Genomic DNA, 17,560 nt, shown 5'->3' with positions numbered 1-17,560 from the left:
GCTGGAAGTGCAATCTGTAGGAGAGTCTCTACCTACAGCCACTCACTCTCTTGTCCTGTATGGGTGTTTGTCTAATTCTGGTGCCATACATCAAATCTCTAGAAAGTCTGGAGATCCAGAAACACCAAGAATAATTTATCTTTTTCTGCTTGACCACTAAAAAATGCTTCTGTGTTCTGATGAGAGTGCCTCTGGATGGCATCCCTTCCCTCCAGCCTGTCAGGCACACCACACAGCTTGGTGTCATGAGCAAACCTGCTGAGGGTGCACTCGATTCCACTGTTGAAGATGTTAAGCAGCACTGATCCCAGTACCAACTCTTGAGAAATGCCACTTATTACTGATGTCCGTGTTACTCAAAAATTCAAAACTTGCTGCGTGACTGTCTGTATGCATTGAAATGTATTCTTTTCAAACGTAACACCATATTTTGTGCATAATTCCTTAGCATTCCCAGTCTGACTCAGTTACTAATTAATCACATAGAAAAGTCACTCTTAAGCTTCTCCTTTGTTCACTTCTTAAAAATTGACGTTATTGCTGATCAGTAATCTGAGCTCTTCATCAAGCACATATGTATTAAGAAATGTTATGACGAGTCCTGTGGTTCTTACAAAATAACTACTCAGAACACTTTCAGCAAGTGGGAAGAGTACTTCTGACTCTGGAAGCCTCTAAGTGTGTGTTTGTGTTAAGTGGTTAGTCCTGAAAAATGACCATTAATAGGGGAAGCAGGGGCTAGTAAGCTCACCTCTCTTATTTAGAGGTGAGCTTAAGGATGAGTGCTATTTCCTATATGCCACACAAAGCAATATGCAATGAGAAAAGATAGAAACACCAGCAATTCATTCTACCAGTAACGAAGCAGTCATTCCTCTGCCTGTTTTTTTTCCCCTCTCATGAATATAGTAGCAGGTGGTGGGAATGTCAGAGCACACTGACTTCTCATTGCATGGTTATTTCTTCAGCTAATGAAGTCTTTTGAGAATTCTTTTCAAGCCACTTTTCCAGAATGGAAACCAGTGTCAGCTATATGTGGGTTTTTTTCTTTTTAAGCAAAAACACGGGCCACCCATAGCATATTGAAAAAATTATTAGTTTGACCTGTCCCTTTAAATGTGCAGTTTCAGAGTTTGGAATACTGTGCACTTGTGAAAAGTTAACTTAGCTTCTTGTTGCCTGACACCAGTATATGAATATTGGTAGAAACTCTGAACAGAAAACTTCATAATGCCCCAAATGTAAATTGCTTAGTTATTAACAAGAGGGATTTTGGACTCCTGGAATTATTTTCTTTCTCTCACTAATGCTCTGTTCAAAGCTGAGCTGGTCTGTAAGAAAAAGATAATAGACTATCTCATCTACAGACTGGTTAACAATCAATGTCTGTCTGCTAGAGAGAAGGGAATATGAGGAAGATGAAATGCAAAGAGATGGAGCAAATGCTAAAAATTTTTGTCTGATGCTGTTACCTTCTAAAGGACCATCATCTAGCATAGCATAATATCTCTTACAGGAGCCAGTAGCAGATGTCTAGGGGGATGTATAAAACAAAGATATGCATAATGATATTTTCCCAGAATAGTCTTCCAAGTTCCAACAACTGAGCCAAAATGGTTTTGTGTTTTACTAGCTTAGTAGACTGAAAAAAAAAAAAATATTGGAAGGAAAAAGTCGACCTCTGAAATCGAAGCAAACTTCTAGTCTACTACTTTCTGCAGTAAGTACAGTAAGAAGTACTCAGGCTACAGTGTTCATGAAGAATGTACCTGCTTTTTTTTTTTGAAAGCAAAACCTGAGACCCCACTACATTTTGTCCTGGAATGATTAGTCTCTGTTTCTTCCTTGTTATTGTCTCAGTCTTCTTTCCACACTGGAAAATCATAACTGTTCTTAACTTCAGATTATTTTAAGATGATCAGGAGCTAAAAATTCCATCTTTCCTCGCTCCAGCTGATTATCTTCTGTAAGTTATTTTTGGCCTGAGTTGTTTTTCCTTGGGAAGAGGTTTGTTGTTGAAAGTTAGCAGATGTCTTCAGGAAGAGCCTTTCTTTCTCATCAGGGGAGGAAGGATACTTGTTGCAGTATATAATGAAACTTTATCTGGGTTTATGGCTGAAGATCTCTGAATTTTAGTGAAGGAAAAATACTTACTCAAGGAATTAGGGATTTTTTTTTTTAGTTCTTTGAGCCTTTTGAAACATTCCGTCATCCTCTTTATAAGGGGGCCTTCCATATTGTAGATTGCTGCCTAGAGTGTAAGTGTAATGTTCAAAGAAACCAAAAAGTGATGTTTCTGCTCTGTTGATGTAACCCAGTTCCAGTTGCGAAAATAATGATACTCTATTTCACTCAGTCCTCTGTAACCCCAGAAAAATAGCTCTCTGACTCTTTATGGCAAGGGCTACGGAAGATTAGTGCAACTCAGTAGTGTACTTGGAGTTAAATGTATTTTCTGGATTTTTTAATTATTTAGGTTCATATAATTGTAGAGCTTGTACACTTAATGGCGGTGTGACCTGCTTACAGTAGAATGGAAACAATAATAGTAATAGGAACCCGAATATGGTGCTGCTTGGCTTTGAGGGCTTTTTATTAATTTCCTATTTCTATGTTACTTTCTGGCTTTAGTTTATATGACGATGTATGTAGACAGCGTGGTCATGGTGGTGCTGGGGACTGCTTGTAGAAGCTGATACTGAGCTTTCTTTATTAAGTGTTTGGTCGTTTGTGACTTGTCTTCGTGGGAAAGCTTGTGTGCTGTAAGTTAGGCTGTAAGTTTATAGTGCACTAGCTGTTTTACAGAAAATTCCATGTAGACATTTAGCACATACAGAAAAAATTTCCATTCAGTAAGGGTTCCTGCATGTTGAAGGTTCTGCACTCAAGTTATTTTTTGTGTGGTGAGATCACTTACACAGAGGTCAGTACATAGCAGCAAGTATACTTTCAGCTTGTGCTCATAACTTTGCCTGGGTTAATTCTCTCATGTATTTGGGGGGAGAAGAAAATACTTTTTCTTTTTTTTGTTTTTTTCTAATCCATTCTTCAAAACAAGCAGTGGAAAACCTCTTAATGCTGTCTGCACATGCAGCTCTCTAGATGAGCTCAAGCTCCCCCCCCCCCCCCACTTCAGTTCCTGTTTATGAAGTGAGTCAGGGCAGCAAGCAGTTTCTTAGTAGGTAGATACATGAATTATGCAACTGGCTGTCATTCCTAGGAGTAAACAGGAAGTTCTTGCTGAGATGATAATGCTTTTTTTCAGAGATTCATGGTGGATGACACAGAAACTGCTCTTCTCTCACTTGCACTGGTAACACATCAGATAATTTGATGATGTGTACAGGATGAAAACTTAGATCCCAAGGGGCGATCTGTCCAGAGGGAGCTCTGGTGCTAGGGTGGAATAAGGCAGGGTAGGCTGTTGCCACCCTGGCCTAGCAGATCCATGGAGATCTGAGGACTCTGTTTTCCCGCTTGGGAAGTCTGGCACCTTTTAATGAGCTGTAAACTCACTTTAATTCTAAAGCTGGGACGTTTTTATGGTTGAGTGTGTCTTGTGTATTCTTGGGGTGAGAGAACTATGCAGCAGCACTGAGCTGTTCTGAGACCCAGAGGACAGAGCTGCTCAGTTCTACTTTGCGGTTCTTTTGCCTTTAAGAGTGCACAGCGCGCTCTTATAACCGCAAGACTCTTCCTATCTGTGCATGTAAACACATAAATGAGCTGTTTTACACTGGCAATTAGATACTCTAGAGAGTTGTGAAGCTGTGAGATATTGCTTCACTTAGCGTGGTTGCAACTACTTGGCCCACAGCCCACGGCTTTGTTGCCTGCAATAGGTGTGAGCAAGTGGCAATGCTAATGCCCTTAATGGTATCATTACTAATCGGCAGCCTGGTCAGAACAGTTGACCTTCACTGATCTTGGTATTTCTGTTTCTATTTCTTCCTCTGCCCTTTATGACAAGCTGTGCAAGGTGTTTGCCTTTGAAAGGATGCAAGCAGCTATATTGTAACAGTTTAATTTTAGTTTGACTGATACATTCTAATGAATGGTATTATGAATTGTTTCTTTTTTTTTTTCTTTTTAAATCAGTGTGCCATGCCGAATTGAATGCCATCATGAACAAAAACTCAGCTGATGTGAAAGGCTGCAGCATGTATGTTGCCTTATTTCCATGTAATGAATGTGCAAAGCTCATCATCCAGGCAGGTAAGGAGTAGTGCCAGCTTGATTTGTCAGGGTTGCAGTGCTGCCTGCTCATTGGTATCTTATCACGGATGTATTTGATGTTAAATTGCTGCTGTAAGATCTAAATTAATTGCACCGTCAACTTCATAAGATGCTACTTGTGGGGTTTTTTTGCATCTGAATGGTGCCAAATTTTTCCAGTGCTAATTGCATCTTCTGTGATTCTAAGCGTGCTTCTAATTTAGGTTTGTAACTTCTTAGACCAGGAGCTGCCAAAGAACAACACAGACTTTGCATATAATTACTGTCAATTTTACTGTGCTCTGACATGTTGAATAGAGTAGGGCAGAAAGAAATAAACTTCTGCATGACAAAAGGCCTGTTGGGAGTATATACATGAAATTTTAATTTGAATGTGATGCATGGTAGATATTTGAAGATTTTAAAATATCTTTGCTCATAAATGTCAGCAGACTTCTATGAGCCTACTTTAATTATGTCTTTCATTACAATTGTTATAAATCTGTGCCACTGCAGCAAGTGTGCTGGCCTAAATATGTCGCCTTTTTTCAGATTGGGCATATCTGCTGTAGGCTTCAGTTCTGTTATGATCCCTGCTTAAGGTAGCATGTATTTTGCTCAGTGAGTGAAGTCTTGCAGTCCTTGCATGGATTCCTTTTCCCTCACCACTGATGGCTGTGGGAATCTAGGAAGAAAGTAGCAAACTGACCACTTCATTTTGGTCATTAATGTTTGAAAAGAAGAATGGTGAAGGGGGAAAGATAGTGGTATTCTGTATTTGTGCTACATTTATTTGCAAAATCAAAATCAAATGATCTTCAGGATAGATTGGCTGCTTGTTCTCAATGTGGTCACTCACCCTTACACACTTAGATCAGCATTAAATTGCAATGTATTGATATTTATGTTGCCTGGTAAATACACTATGATGATAGGCTATGAATTCTCTTAGGTCAGCCTTTACACTTCTCTCCTGCTTAATTAATTTAGGCATAGGTCATTCAACAATTTGAAACAGCATGCATTTATGAGTATATTTTTGTACCTGGTACTGGGAGCTGTTCAGAAGAAAAAAATGGGAAAAGCATCATTCTGTAGCATTTGGAAATGATTGGTTTGGATTTGGAGTTTTCTTTGTGGAGAGTTATATCTGTATTAGAGAGGGAGAAAAGTAAGTTTTCAATTACTTTTTCAAAAATGCTTCATTTCTAGTCTGCTAGTCTTAACCCTTATCTGCTGGTCTTGCCTGCAAGTTTTTGTTATGTTTCCAAGTTAAATTTAGGTGAAACTGGAGAAAAACATTTTCCAACATTTTTGAAAGAACTGTCTTCCAAAACAGCTCTAGCTTATATAGTGTTCGTCTCAAGTACAGTTTATAGTATTTTGGGAAGCAGAGGTGTACCAAGGGGTCCTAGGGTATGTGGGTGTGTGCTGCCTTTTCTGATTTTGTATAACATTTTTTAGATAACTTTTTTTTTTTTATATTGTAATTCTAACTTTTTTTCTATATGACCTTTTTAGGCATAAAGGAAGTTATTTTTATGTCTGACAAGTATCATGACACTACAGAAATGACAGCCGCACGACGGATGTTTGATTTAGCAGGTGTTACATACAGGTAAGAAAACTTAGGATTAACTTGATTTTTATTTTGGGAAGGAAAAAATTGGCATTTGGAAGACCAACTTTGGGGCAAAAGTTTTTCTTCTTTGCACCCTGGAGAGTTTTATTCTTCGATAGTGCTTGTAGATTACTTGCTCTGTGTGCCTGCAAAAGATTCTGGATTGACAGACCATTGCACCATTCTTTTTGCCTTGTGTATGGTTAAATATTAATTTCATAATGTTTGTATGAGAAAATGGTCCATTTGGAGTACTGGGCTGCAAGTGAAATTGCAAATGTGAAGGTTATTTTTTGTTTGGTACTCAGGAGAGGCATTGTTGACCCTGCTTGAAGCAGGAGGTTAGACTAGATGATCTCCTGAAGTCCCTTACAATCTGAATTCTTATAAGTTGGACTGAAATGTCCAGTTGTTTTGTTTTGGTTTACTTTTTCTGTAGATTACCTGATCCTTACTGAAACCTCCTTATCTTTCTGTTGCAGTCAGTTTAGGAAGGTGTCAAACCAGCCACCCATAATTAATGCTTGGTGCCTGTAGCTGTCCAGTTTTCTTTGGTCGGCTATTCTTGTGAGAAGAGGATAAAACTTGGAATATTTGCCTTAATGTAATGAGAATCTGAAAAAGAGTGGGGTTTTTAAAGACACTGACAGAGATGCCTAAAGACAATCTGTTCATCAGCTAGGTTGATAGCAATAGCATGCTGTTGGAGAGGCTAATTATGCAGTCAGGGAGGCTCTGCAGCTCTAAAAAGTTTTACAATATTAATAGAAAGGCTTCTAAAAATTTGCAACCATAACGATTCTGACAGGTAAAATTTTAGGATGAAAGGTACCTACTGGGCTAAGAAATGTGCACAAAAAAAACCACAGCAGTCCTTCACAGAATCACAGAATATCAGGTTGGAAGGGACCTCTGAAGATCATCAAGTCCAGGACCACTTGAAATTCAGTCTTGGTCCTTCAGTGGATTTCCTGTCTTCCAAGACTATTTGACTAAGAAGCATAAATCATTCTCTTGCAAGTCAAATCTTATGACATCTGCAGGGTGATAAATGTTTCTTGCATTACAAATTGCTATTCTGGACAAAGTATTCCAAGTTTCTGTGGTCAGCAGCATGTGCTTTTCTCTGTTGACTGTTATTAATTCTTGTATTGATTATTAAGGATGTAGGTGGTAACTAATGAATCCCTTGAATTGAACCGCAGAGTTTAATTAGGCATTAAATCCACACTATTTGCATAATCCTTTGTTTACTGGTACACTGGAAAATATATGCTCAGTCCCCACATACCTTCCTTGCTAATTGCTGTAGCAGATGCTCTAATCATAATAGAAGGAAACATTTTGTAGCAGCATTAATTTTGCAGTTCTAAAGTTATAATTTTTTTTAATGATTCCCTCTTAACAAGTATGGTTTTGCCCCAGTATGATGCACAATGTGATCTGTTCCCATAGCACACAGTATGTTAATGTACCAAGGCAAAGTTTGAAAATGTTCTTCGAAAGCTTGACAGGAAAAAGTGATAAAAGTATTTATCAAAATAGATTTCAAATATCTTTTATATATCTACATACATATACACATATAAGTGCATATATAATACATGTGCAGTATGGTTTTGTATTGAAAGATATGTGTACACTTATGTCTTTAAATATATATTTAAATATATGAAATATAAACATATGAACAAAAATTCCAGCCCTGGTAACATGATGCCACCACCTGCAGCTAAGATGTTAAAAGTCCTTTGACTCCTGAATTTATGAACTGAAGTAGCCAAGGAATGTACAGGCTAACCCATCCCATGTGCCTTTTTTGTCTTAGTCTTTCTTGTCCAGGTTGCTCTCAGTGTGGTACACTATAATTGGCTCCCATAGAGATGTGAATCCAAGGAGAGGGGTTTTGTTTTGTTTTGTTTTGTTTTTAATTCCTTCAGAAACTCAGCTGAAGCTAAAGCAAGCAAAATGTTTTAACTACTCACTAACTAATCTGTGTTTTTCTGTATTTTAGGGAATTCAAGCCAAAGTGTAACAAGATTGTTATCGACTTTGATTCAATTAACAGCAGACCAAGTCAAAAGCTTCTGTGAATTAAGTCTCATTAAGTCTCTAGAAGAGTGTGATTATCCTTTTCTAAAAAGCTGCTAATGGCTTTCCTCTTAAAGTGACTTGCAACTTTTTAATGGCTTCTGTAGCTAAAGTAGACTTCTAAGAAATCCAAGGGATAAAATGGCCCCCTCACTTCATCTTGTCATGTGGAAGCTAAATCTACTTAAAATTTTTAATACCTCTATCAAAACTTTATTGCTTAAAAAGCCTAGAGATGTGTAGATGAGAGAATGTAATGTGTGTAAAGCAAACTGTTCTGATTCTTGCTGTATTCATCACCCCGTGCTCTGACAGGCTGTCAGCAGTGATTTAGACTCAGTTGAATGGTAGGACTTACCATAACCAGTAGTACAACGCTAATATATGTTGATCTCTGTATTGGATATGTGACTCTTAAGTAGCTGATCCTGATAAAGGACAAAAAATGTTATCTGTGCAAATATTGATCTTTCACACATTAGCATAACACTAATATTTCAGAAAGTTATACAGCTGCAAGAATGTGTGATATTCTCCATGTGTTAGCAAACAAATGAAATACTGATTTTTATTTTAATTGCTATCTAACTGTGCCATATGTGAGGAGAGGTGAAGAGAAGAAGTTGTGTGAGTAGTTGTGCTGGACTGAGCTTTACAGGTGATTCCAAGTCCTTATTTTCCTCAAGACTCCAAAGTTGAATGGAGTTGAGGGAGTAAATAATTTAGCTTTTTACTGCTGGGACTGTTACTTGGAGTTATTTTTCATGTGTAGAAGAAAATTTTTCTATACAACCCAATGTAGTTCAGTCTTGTAACTGAAGGATTTTTTTGTCCTCTGTGAGAATCTGAAGATAGTCAACCCATACCCATATCTGTGCCAAAAGAGGTAATTATGCTGTTAGCTTGTTTCTCAGTGCTGGCATAGTACCTTCATTTTCATAAATGTTGCCTAAAATAATATCCTTTTAAATTTTATCTTTAGATCTGGGAATAGATTTTAGTTCCTTTTCTCTAATTTGATTTTTTTAAATTAAATATGCCTAATGGCTTTGTTTAGATAACATTGGTGGTTGGTTTTTGTTGGTTTTTTTTTTCTTTAAATGTGGTTATACTTCAGTGAGCTTTGATTTTCTCTATAAAAGCTTTGTTTCATATTTTGGGACATTATGTAATTTGGCTTTATACCAGTATTATTAAAGTCTGATTAAAATCCACTACATTGAGATAGACTCATTATTATAATATTAAGCCATGTGCTTGGCTCCAGAGTGGTGCTGGTTTTGCAATCATATGCAAAGCATATTTTGTGCATTTATGATATTACATAAAGTACAATGTTCATAAACCATTTGGCTACTAAAGGGAGCATTGTAATTTATTATGTGTCCATTTATAAAGTAATTTCTGACTTTCTCTTTTTTTCCACGTGTTTACCACCATTTTCCATCTCAGAATTGGTCTGTGGCTTAGTGCCTTAAGATTTTTGCACATAAGTGGAGGGAGGGTGTTGTGAAACCTGAAAAATTACTTTAATAAAATGTCACTAAAACAGCTTATGCACATCTTTCTATTTGACCTGAATTAATATTGGTCTTGAGTGTGGGACAGAGGGGAGAGAAGAAAAATAATTTTTGGTCTAGGCAGCAAAATTGCTGTTTTCTTCATAGTAATTGCTGGTAATTGTAATTGTGGTTAATTTAAATATACCCATGTCTTGGGTAATGGGAATGTCTAATGTGCATAAAAACTCAGGAGTTTTTTGTCCCAATGTCCAGATGGTTTTAGGAATGTATTATTTTTATGACTTCTTTTTCCCCCAGTTCTCTCCTGTCTGTGTAACAGAAGACCAGTACTGGAGAACATGACAGGATTTTATATCTCTTCCAGTCAATTTTTGATCTAATAGAGCTTCATATACAAGTTTTCAGAGGTAATTGTCAAGTCAACTCAGGCCAAGTAAGTGGACTCTCTGATTTCCAGGGCCACTTTATGGAAAGTAAAAAAGCATATGCACAACCGTTGAGGAAGCACATTCTTAGTTTGAGAGTAATGTTTTGGAGCAAACCTTAAAGAAGGTTTAACCCTTACTTTGTGTGCATGCCTAGAAATCTGTATGCTTCTGGCTTTTTTTGTTTGTTTGTTTGTCTCCTGTAAATTTCAGGGTATTATGTTTTCACCTACAGGAAACAGTGAAAGCAGGTAAATTTAATAAACTATGTTTCTGCTCCTGAAGTTCAAGATGAATAGAACTAATTGGTCTGAAATGTCTGCTGGAGGGCATTAAGTCTTACCCCTTCCTGAAAGCACCATTGACTTAAAAGTTACATCCACTTGCTGAAGCCTTGTCCAGTTGAGAATCTTCAGGAACGGGGATTCTACAGCCTTTCTGGGTCATCCATTCCAATACCTGACCCACCTTCACTGCATCTTTTCTCTTTTTTTCAGAGTTTCCATTGCTACAGCTTATGCTTGCTGCCTCTCAGCCTTTTGCTGCAGATGTTTAAAAATTCTGTCTGCCTTCTCTTATAACCACCCATTAGGTAGCTAAAGTTAGCAGTTAGGTTCCCTCTACCTTTAACCTTCTCCAGGCTGAACAAATGCCATGCTGTCCTCCTTTCTCATGCATCTTGTGCTCCATCCTCTCACCATCTCAGTGGCCTCTTACTGTCAGTCTCATACCAGGGAGCACAAAGATGAAACTACTCCAGATGTGGTCTTACACAAGCTGATTAGAGGAGCATGAATAACCATGTCTGTTCTGCTGCTGCACTCTTTGTTATGTGGAGCCTGTTTTGTGGATAACCTTCCCTGTTGCAGGGGCACTTGACTTCCTTGTTCATCTGGGTTCATTCCTGGGTCCTTTTCTTCCAAGATGCCTTTCATTCAGTGGGCACCCAGCCAGCATGGAGTTGTTCTGTTTCTGGTGCAGGACTTCGTTGTGTTTCCATCAACCCATTCCTCCAGCTGTTAGTAATTAGCCATTGGTACAGCTGGACTTGGACCACTGCCCACTACTCTTTGAGCCCTGTGGCTAACCAGCATGAAACCACAGGTCCTGCCATTGCCACCAGCACCACTTCCATGGTGAACACTCCTCCATCCTGCCAGGGGACTGCAGGCTGAGGCTTCATTAGTAATTGCTTGAAAAATCCTCAGTACAGGAAGCTGAAAGGAGAATCTGGGGAACACTTTGGTAACTGTTTCAGGAGCATTAACTAGAGGAAAAAAATCGCATTCAAATAAAATGCTGAGATCCCTTCTAGTTCAATATAACTCTGTCTTAAAGGTTAAATCTAAATCCTACCATGTTCTAGATTTTCCCTCTAAATATTATTCTGTTTCCCTGTCAAAGCACCCAAGGAACTGGCAGTCTTATTTACATAAATGTCATTTAAGAAAGGGTGGTTTCACAGGCTGGCATACTGAATGAGAGCATAATCTCCATCTTTTAAGCTTTGACCACTAACAGAGATTTCATTGCTTTGTATATTAGGAATATTTTCACAAAGATAACAAAAAGTATGCTGTGACCAATGCAGTTGTTCTTATTTTCAAAATAGCCTATGATGAAATTGGCAATAAAAGCTCTTCTGGTGCATCATTCAAACTGAAAGCTCTATATACACTGGCACAGAAGTTGCAGTAGTTTGACCTCCATCAAAAAGAATTTTGCAGGGATTTTGAGGTGTTGAGGCCAAGACAAATAAAGATTTTTACTTGCCACTCTTGGCTTTTTTCTCAGAAGCTGTGTGATGGGACTCTTCATGGAAGTGAGGTGGGATATGGGGAAGAGCCCTCACCTGATGGCCCTGAAGCAGCAGTTGCAGGGGCTGGGTCTGGCCTGGGGCCTTGGGATAAGTTCTTGAGGTGCAGCTGGGGCTGTGGGGAGCAGGTGGCTGCAGGGAGTCTGGAAACTGCTGTCAAGCATCCTGAGACTCATGAAGGAGCAGCAAGCAGCACTCTAGTAATCCAGCAGGGTTAGCTTGGGTTTCTGCTATGCTGGGAGCACTTAAGGATGAAGTACAGAAGTGACCATAGCTGAAAGGCCATTTATTTGCAGCTGTTTCTTCTCGGTTGTTGGTAAGAAGGGGATTTATATAATAGAAGGCTGAAAGTGGGAGGTACCAACTCTTTCTAATTAGTACTGCCCCCTCAAAGTGTTTACTCTACTAAAGCCTCTTTTAGCAGATTTCTCTTTTCCTTTTGTTTAAAAGCTAGGCTTATCTAATGTAAAACTCTCTCTGATTTGAGAACAGAGGGGTAAAACTTGTGTCAACTGCAGAGTCTGTATCTGCTCTGTGTTCTCAGCTTTGAGAGCTATTGAAAGGCATGCTGTGGAAAAGCAGTAAGTAGAGATGACTAAGAAGCCTTACCTGATACCTTTAAATCCACATTCCTTTCCTTTTACACTTGAGTCACCTGTTTACTTTCTCAGACTTGGAGGAAAGGAGGGTGGGAGAGGAGGACTTGTGAACTGTTTCTGCTGCATTCAGAATTACCATCTTCCCAGCATTTACAGCTCAGTTAAACAGCAGCAAAAGTTTTAATGAAGCATGTGGTTAATCAGGCTACGGAAGAGTACAGCATTTGATTTTATTTTGCCAGAGTAGGAGTTTAATTGATGCCTAATGCTGCTCATCTTCAGGAGCAGTGAATTTATATTTTCCAAAAGCTGTGTCGGGGCTTTGAAGCCCTTCCCTGCTGAGGGAGGTGTCTTGGGCAGCTCCATGCCTGTGAGGCACCAGATAATTGTGGTGGGAAGGCAGCTGCCAGTCTCAGCAACCAAGAGGAGGGCACCGTCTCTCGGTGAACTGTGCAGCAGAAGGGCAACAATTAGAATGGAGATATAGCTGACAGGGTACAGGAATTGCAGTTATTTGTTTTGTGTGTCTACCTGTTGTTTTTTTAAAAGAATTAAGGAGCAGGGGAATAGGAAACTGCTGCTTCTGTCTCGTATGCCTTAAGGTTTGTGCTGGACAATCTGGCCTCTATTACCTCATTCTCTCTAATCCAAATACAAGGAAAAAAAAAATAAACAAGCTCGATGTGTTGGATTTTTAGTTGTTGACATTACTTACAGTGCTCTTAACAAACGGTGCCCTAAGGAGAATGAGAATAATGTGCTCCAGCAGCAAAATATGCATAATAAAGAAGCAATTGCCTACGGTTTCCTGGGATTTCTTACTCTGTGCTCTCTACCTCTCTATTCCTTCATTGTTTCAAACTAATGTGTATTTCAATTCTGCCGTGCAAATATTCAGAAGAGCTCCCTGCACTAAAGGAGAGGAAACAAAATGTATTCAAATTACTGCTTCAGTGGCATAAGTTGTGTCTTGGTTTGCTGGAGTGTTGGGTGCATTCTTTGGTTAGCTGTGTAACTTTGCTGTTGCTGCTTGTTGGCTCACAGTGAAGTCTTTTATTTGTCATATCTTGTGAGCAAGGTTCTTTTTCTCCACTGTTCAATCAACTCTGCTAATCAGAATGTTGCTGGGTAAACAGGACTGATTAAAATTTTTAATTTTGTGTTGTAGACAATACGGCACTTTAATATTTGTACTGTTATTGAAGATACTAATAATAATGCATCAAATGTTTTCTGGTTTGTTTTTCATATTTATTTCTTGAAGTGCTGACAAACTTTGCTGAAGAGGTTCATGTTCAGTTGCCAGAATTTTATATTACAAGTATTCCCTTTTTCAAGGGTGGCTGTACTTAATTGTATTGGGTGTGGGTATTCTATTTGTTCTTTCTGCTTTTAAATATTATGGGGAACAAATGTTTCTGTGATGACTGAGGACATGACATTGGAAGAAATGGCCATATAATGAATGCCTTAGTCTATATGAATCTACTCACTGCTGGTTTTGTTGTTTGTCCAGCTTCTGGAGGAGAAAACCAGAAGCTAATTAGGTGTTGGAAGTACCTTAAAAGAATATTGGCTGGTGATTGGAGACTTGACCTGAGGGAAGGGACAGGGGAGACTGGAAAATCCATGAAAGCAAAGCAAGTTTATGATGGGACATTGAAGTCTGTGGATGAAAGAAGGAGAGAGAGGGGAGCGTGTGTTTGCATCAGAGGTCTGTTACCTGTCAGGCCCTTCAAAGCCAAAGGAAGCTGTCTAGAAATAGGGCAGGAAGGAACATTGCTGTGATTTTGAGACAAAAATGGAGTAAGAAGGAGTGTGGAGAGCTCAAGTGTGTCAGACAACCCTTTTCTAAACTGAAAGAGCTTTTCCAAGTGCTGCCTGCCCAGGGTCATGTTGTGTAGAGCAGAGTGAGAGCCATTGTGAGCATCTCCATTTAAGGGACACTTTTCCTTTTCTAAGGCAGCACTGGGGCTTGGTTCAAGTAGAATTGCTCTGGAAATAGGATATCCCTACTGCTCTTCCCCTTGTGAAATGGCTCATGCTAGCTCATGTCCCTGGCTGGAAATGCTGCTGTGTGAGCATGGGTGAGCCAGGCCAGTGCCCAGCAGGGTGTATGTCCATGGGGTTGGGTTTTTGGACTGCCTAGGACTGACTTAAGCCTGCAGAAAGGCCACTGATGCCTGGAATGGTTGTTGCTGCGAAGCATAATAAAACACTACTTCCATACATTTGGTTTGAGCAAAGCCATAACAGATTGATTGAGCTTCTGGCCAGTTCCTTTTCTGTTGATCATAGCTTGGAGTGCAAGAAGAGCTGTAATCATCCTTTGCAGTGAGCCAGGTAGCCAGTATTAGTAAGTGTGTGTATTTCCCTTGCAGCTAAGGTGACCACAGTACTACATATTTCTTGTTCATGACAGAATGTAAAATGTACTTAACTATCCTTTAAGTCAGTGGGGCTAAAGCTGACAATGTGCTCACATCCTTTAGTGACCTGAGGTCTAGAAAGGGATGGAGCCTGATTTCCCTGTTGGCATTCAAATAACCCCTTCCTGACAAAATCTGCAAAAACACAGCTCTGCAGCTTGGTTAGAAATATTCTGATTTGAGATTTTACCCTCAAGTGAGGGTAAAAGCATTACCTGGATTGATTTTAAATTCCCTTTTAGCTGAGACTGATGTAACTAAGGCATCCGTCTACATATCCCATGGGGGAAGAGGTAAAAATAGACAAGGGGAGAGCAAAGGAGAACTGTTTCAGGTCACATTCTTCTCTAATGAGTAACTCCCTATGAAAGTAAAAATAACGGTGTGGTACTGGAGCTTCACCGTATTTCTTTTATTTTGTAAGGTTAAGGCATGACTACCAGCATCAGGCATGCAGAGCTGACTTCACCTCAGGCAGAGAAGGAATATCTAATAAGATAAATGGATGTCTCTGAGAATCTGGGGTTCAAGAGAGAGCAGGTCATGAGCTCACACACCCAAATGTGTTTTCTTTCTAAGAATCTCCAAAAGAGAGGGCAGATTCTGCTAACATCTGGGAGATTTACTGCCTTTTCCTGGTTTCCTTTTATTTCTTTTCTCTCAGAAATCTTCTAGTCTTGGTGCTTAAAACTATGTGGCAGGAATGTTTGAGTTTCCTCACCCATGTCATTTTTACTGACTACAGAGTCCTTTCCAAGGTTCGTGCCTATACACATGTAGCAGACACCTCTTGTCCCCCCTTTCCTCCTTCTCTGCTGTGCTGCCCAGGAATGCAGGCAGATTGGTTAGCAACATTCAGATGTGAGCAGGGAGAGCTGCAAAAAGCATGTCAGCTTATGGGGGTTGTCTGTTCTGATTTGAAAAAAATCTGTTGAAGGATGCAGCAGGGGAGACAGGCTGTGGACAGGAGCTTAGGAGGTCAACATCTAAAAAGGGAAGCCTCTCAAAAGACCCAGGAGTTGTGTTTAAGGAAAGCAGATTGATCTCTGTGATGTCAGGCAATGAGACTTGACAGATGAGCAAAGTTTAAAAGAAAAATACAAAAAAAAGTTTGTATCTACTCCTTAGGTAATGTTAAGGCTACTAAGAAGCAGAGAACAAATGGAAAATACCTACTTTGAGCCTTGCCCTGTGTATTGCAGGTTATGCATACCTTGGATTTCAGTTTCAGGGAGGCTTCAAAATTGCAGGACACTGCCTGCCCTGGTGTCTGAGCAGCAGGCTGTGTCACCCCAGCCTGATACTTGCATTGAACCTTCTATACCAGGAGTACAAAAACCTTGAATTGCTCTCCCTCTGGCTGTACTGAGGGTTAACATCCATTTTGCCTTAGCCAGTGAATGGGCTCAAAAGGAAGGAGCCTGCAAGCTACAGGGAGACTTTTTTGTGGTTGGCTCTCAGTGTGCTGCCTGAGCTTGGGATAAATAGAAGCAAACATAGTGGGGACTTTGAGGGGCTCAGTGACTTTTGGCTGCTGGCTGAGAACTTTGATTTTGCTTGCCAAGTATAACTAAGGAGTGACTTGAGAGATGCTGGGGGAAATGCTATTAGGAGCAACACAATGAGTGAGCTGCTCTGGTGCTCCCCAGTGCCATGCTCTCACTATCCTTGGTTCAGGACTTTGCCTCAGTGGTTGTTGCTCTCCAAAGGGGCCTCTCTCTGTAGCTCTGCTCACAGCCCTGCCTTTGACTCTGGCTAATTTTCTTGATCTCACTGTGTGCTTGTGTTTCCTCCTTGCAAAACAGTAATTTTTCCTTGTCTTTGAGATGCTGCAAGGAGGGACCATAAATACTGGTGAGGGCTTTATAGTTATGACTGTCTTCCTGCGTCTTTATAGGTTGTGCATATTACCATTACATCAAAATAAGGCAAGGACTTGCCTGTGAGTCACATCAGGGTTCCCTGGATGAACGGAGACTCCAGTTCTCTCTTCCTACTCTGCTGTTTGCTTCTGGATATTTCTCTTCCAAACTGAAATCCCTGGGTCATAGTCTGATCAAGCTTATCTGAAAATAATTTTTGTATATTTACAAAATGAGAAAGCTTGCTCACCTGAAAACTGTTATTAAAAATAGTGTTAAACCAAAAATATTCTTCAAATGATTTTTACAAGACATGGGTATCAAAATTCACATCAGACTGTGAAGTAATTCAGTCTTGTACAGTTTTGCAGTCACACTGCATTAAATTGCTCTGCCTACCTGACAAAACAAATACATTTTGAAAGTTGATGCTTTCTGTGTTATTTCTTCCCTCCTTATTAGATAGCTTTTTATTATGATTCTTTGATGCTAGTCATTTTACTGAAAGTTTTACCATGCTTAAGTCTAATACCTAAATTTCTGAATAAGCAACTTTTAAAGTTTAGCTTTAAAAAGTGCAAATTAAAATGGCTTTTATTTTTGTCACCCTTTAAAGTTCTTAGTGTTGTTATCATTGAGTAGCAGATAATATTTGCAAGACTGGGGTATTTTTGCCAAGAGGGCTTGAAAGGGGGAGGGACTGAGTGGATTATTTGTGTGGGTGATGAATTGATCAGATCAAACTTTAGGTTTTGCTTATGGAGTTGCCAAAAAGCAGAGCCAAATAATAAAGCAGTTGATATCTCTCTCTTATTCCTTATCCTTCAGTCGTGTGCGTGTAGCATCACATACAATTGGTATCCATGGAAATTATATCATAGCAGGAGCAGCTGATGAACTCTGGGGAAATAAAGATCCCATTTTCATGCAAATATTCTAAATAGCAAAGAGGTGAGGAAGAAAAATGATTGATAAATAG

The 17,560-nt window shown here is 39.4% G+C and overlaps 1 protein-coding gene across 3 annotated transcripts in view; it reads left to right on the top strand.

Annotated features, from left to right (window-relative positions):
- Window positions 1-9,141, top strand: part of DCTD (dCMP deaminase) — a 55,655-nt gene extending 46,514 nt beyond the window's left edge. For 2 of the 3 annotated variants that reach the window (XM_071743256.1, XM_071743254.1), the window contains exons 4-6: window positions 4,099-4,215; window positions 5,737-5,833; window positions 7,851-9,141. In XM_071743256.1, the coding sequence (XP_071599357.1) occupies window positions 4,099-4,215; window positions 5,737-5,833; window positions 7,851-7,929 (293 nt within the window). In that variant the 3' untranslated portion in view covers window positions 7,930-9,141. Of the gene's footprint in view, window positions 1-4,098; window positions 4,216-5,736; window positions 5,834-6,644; window positions 6,762-7,850 lie in introns of those variants that run through there. The other variant, XM_071743255.1, reaches the window with a different exon arrangement.
- Window positions 9,142-17,560: the final 8,419 nt, after the last annotated feature.

This window comes from Heliangelus exortis, chromosome 4 (genome assembly GCF_036169615.1).
Source record: "Heliangelus exortis chromosome 4, bHelExo1.hap1, whole genome shotgun sequence".
Lineage (NCBI taxonomy): Eukaryota > Metazoa > Chordata > Aves > Apodiformes > Trochilidae > Heliangelus > Heliangelus exortis.
Note: the sequence above shows the minus strand (reverse complement) of the source record. Positions and strands in the feature narration are given on the sequence as shown.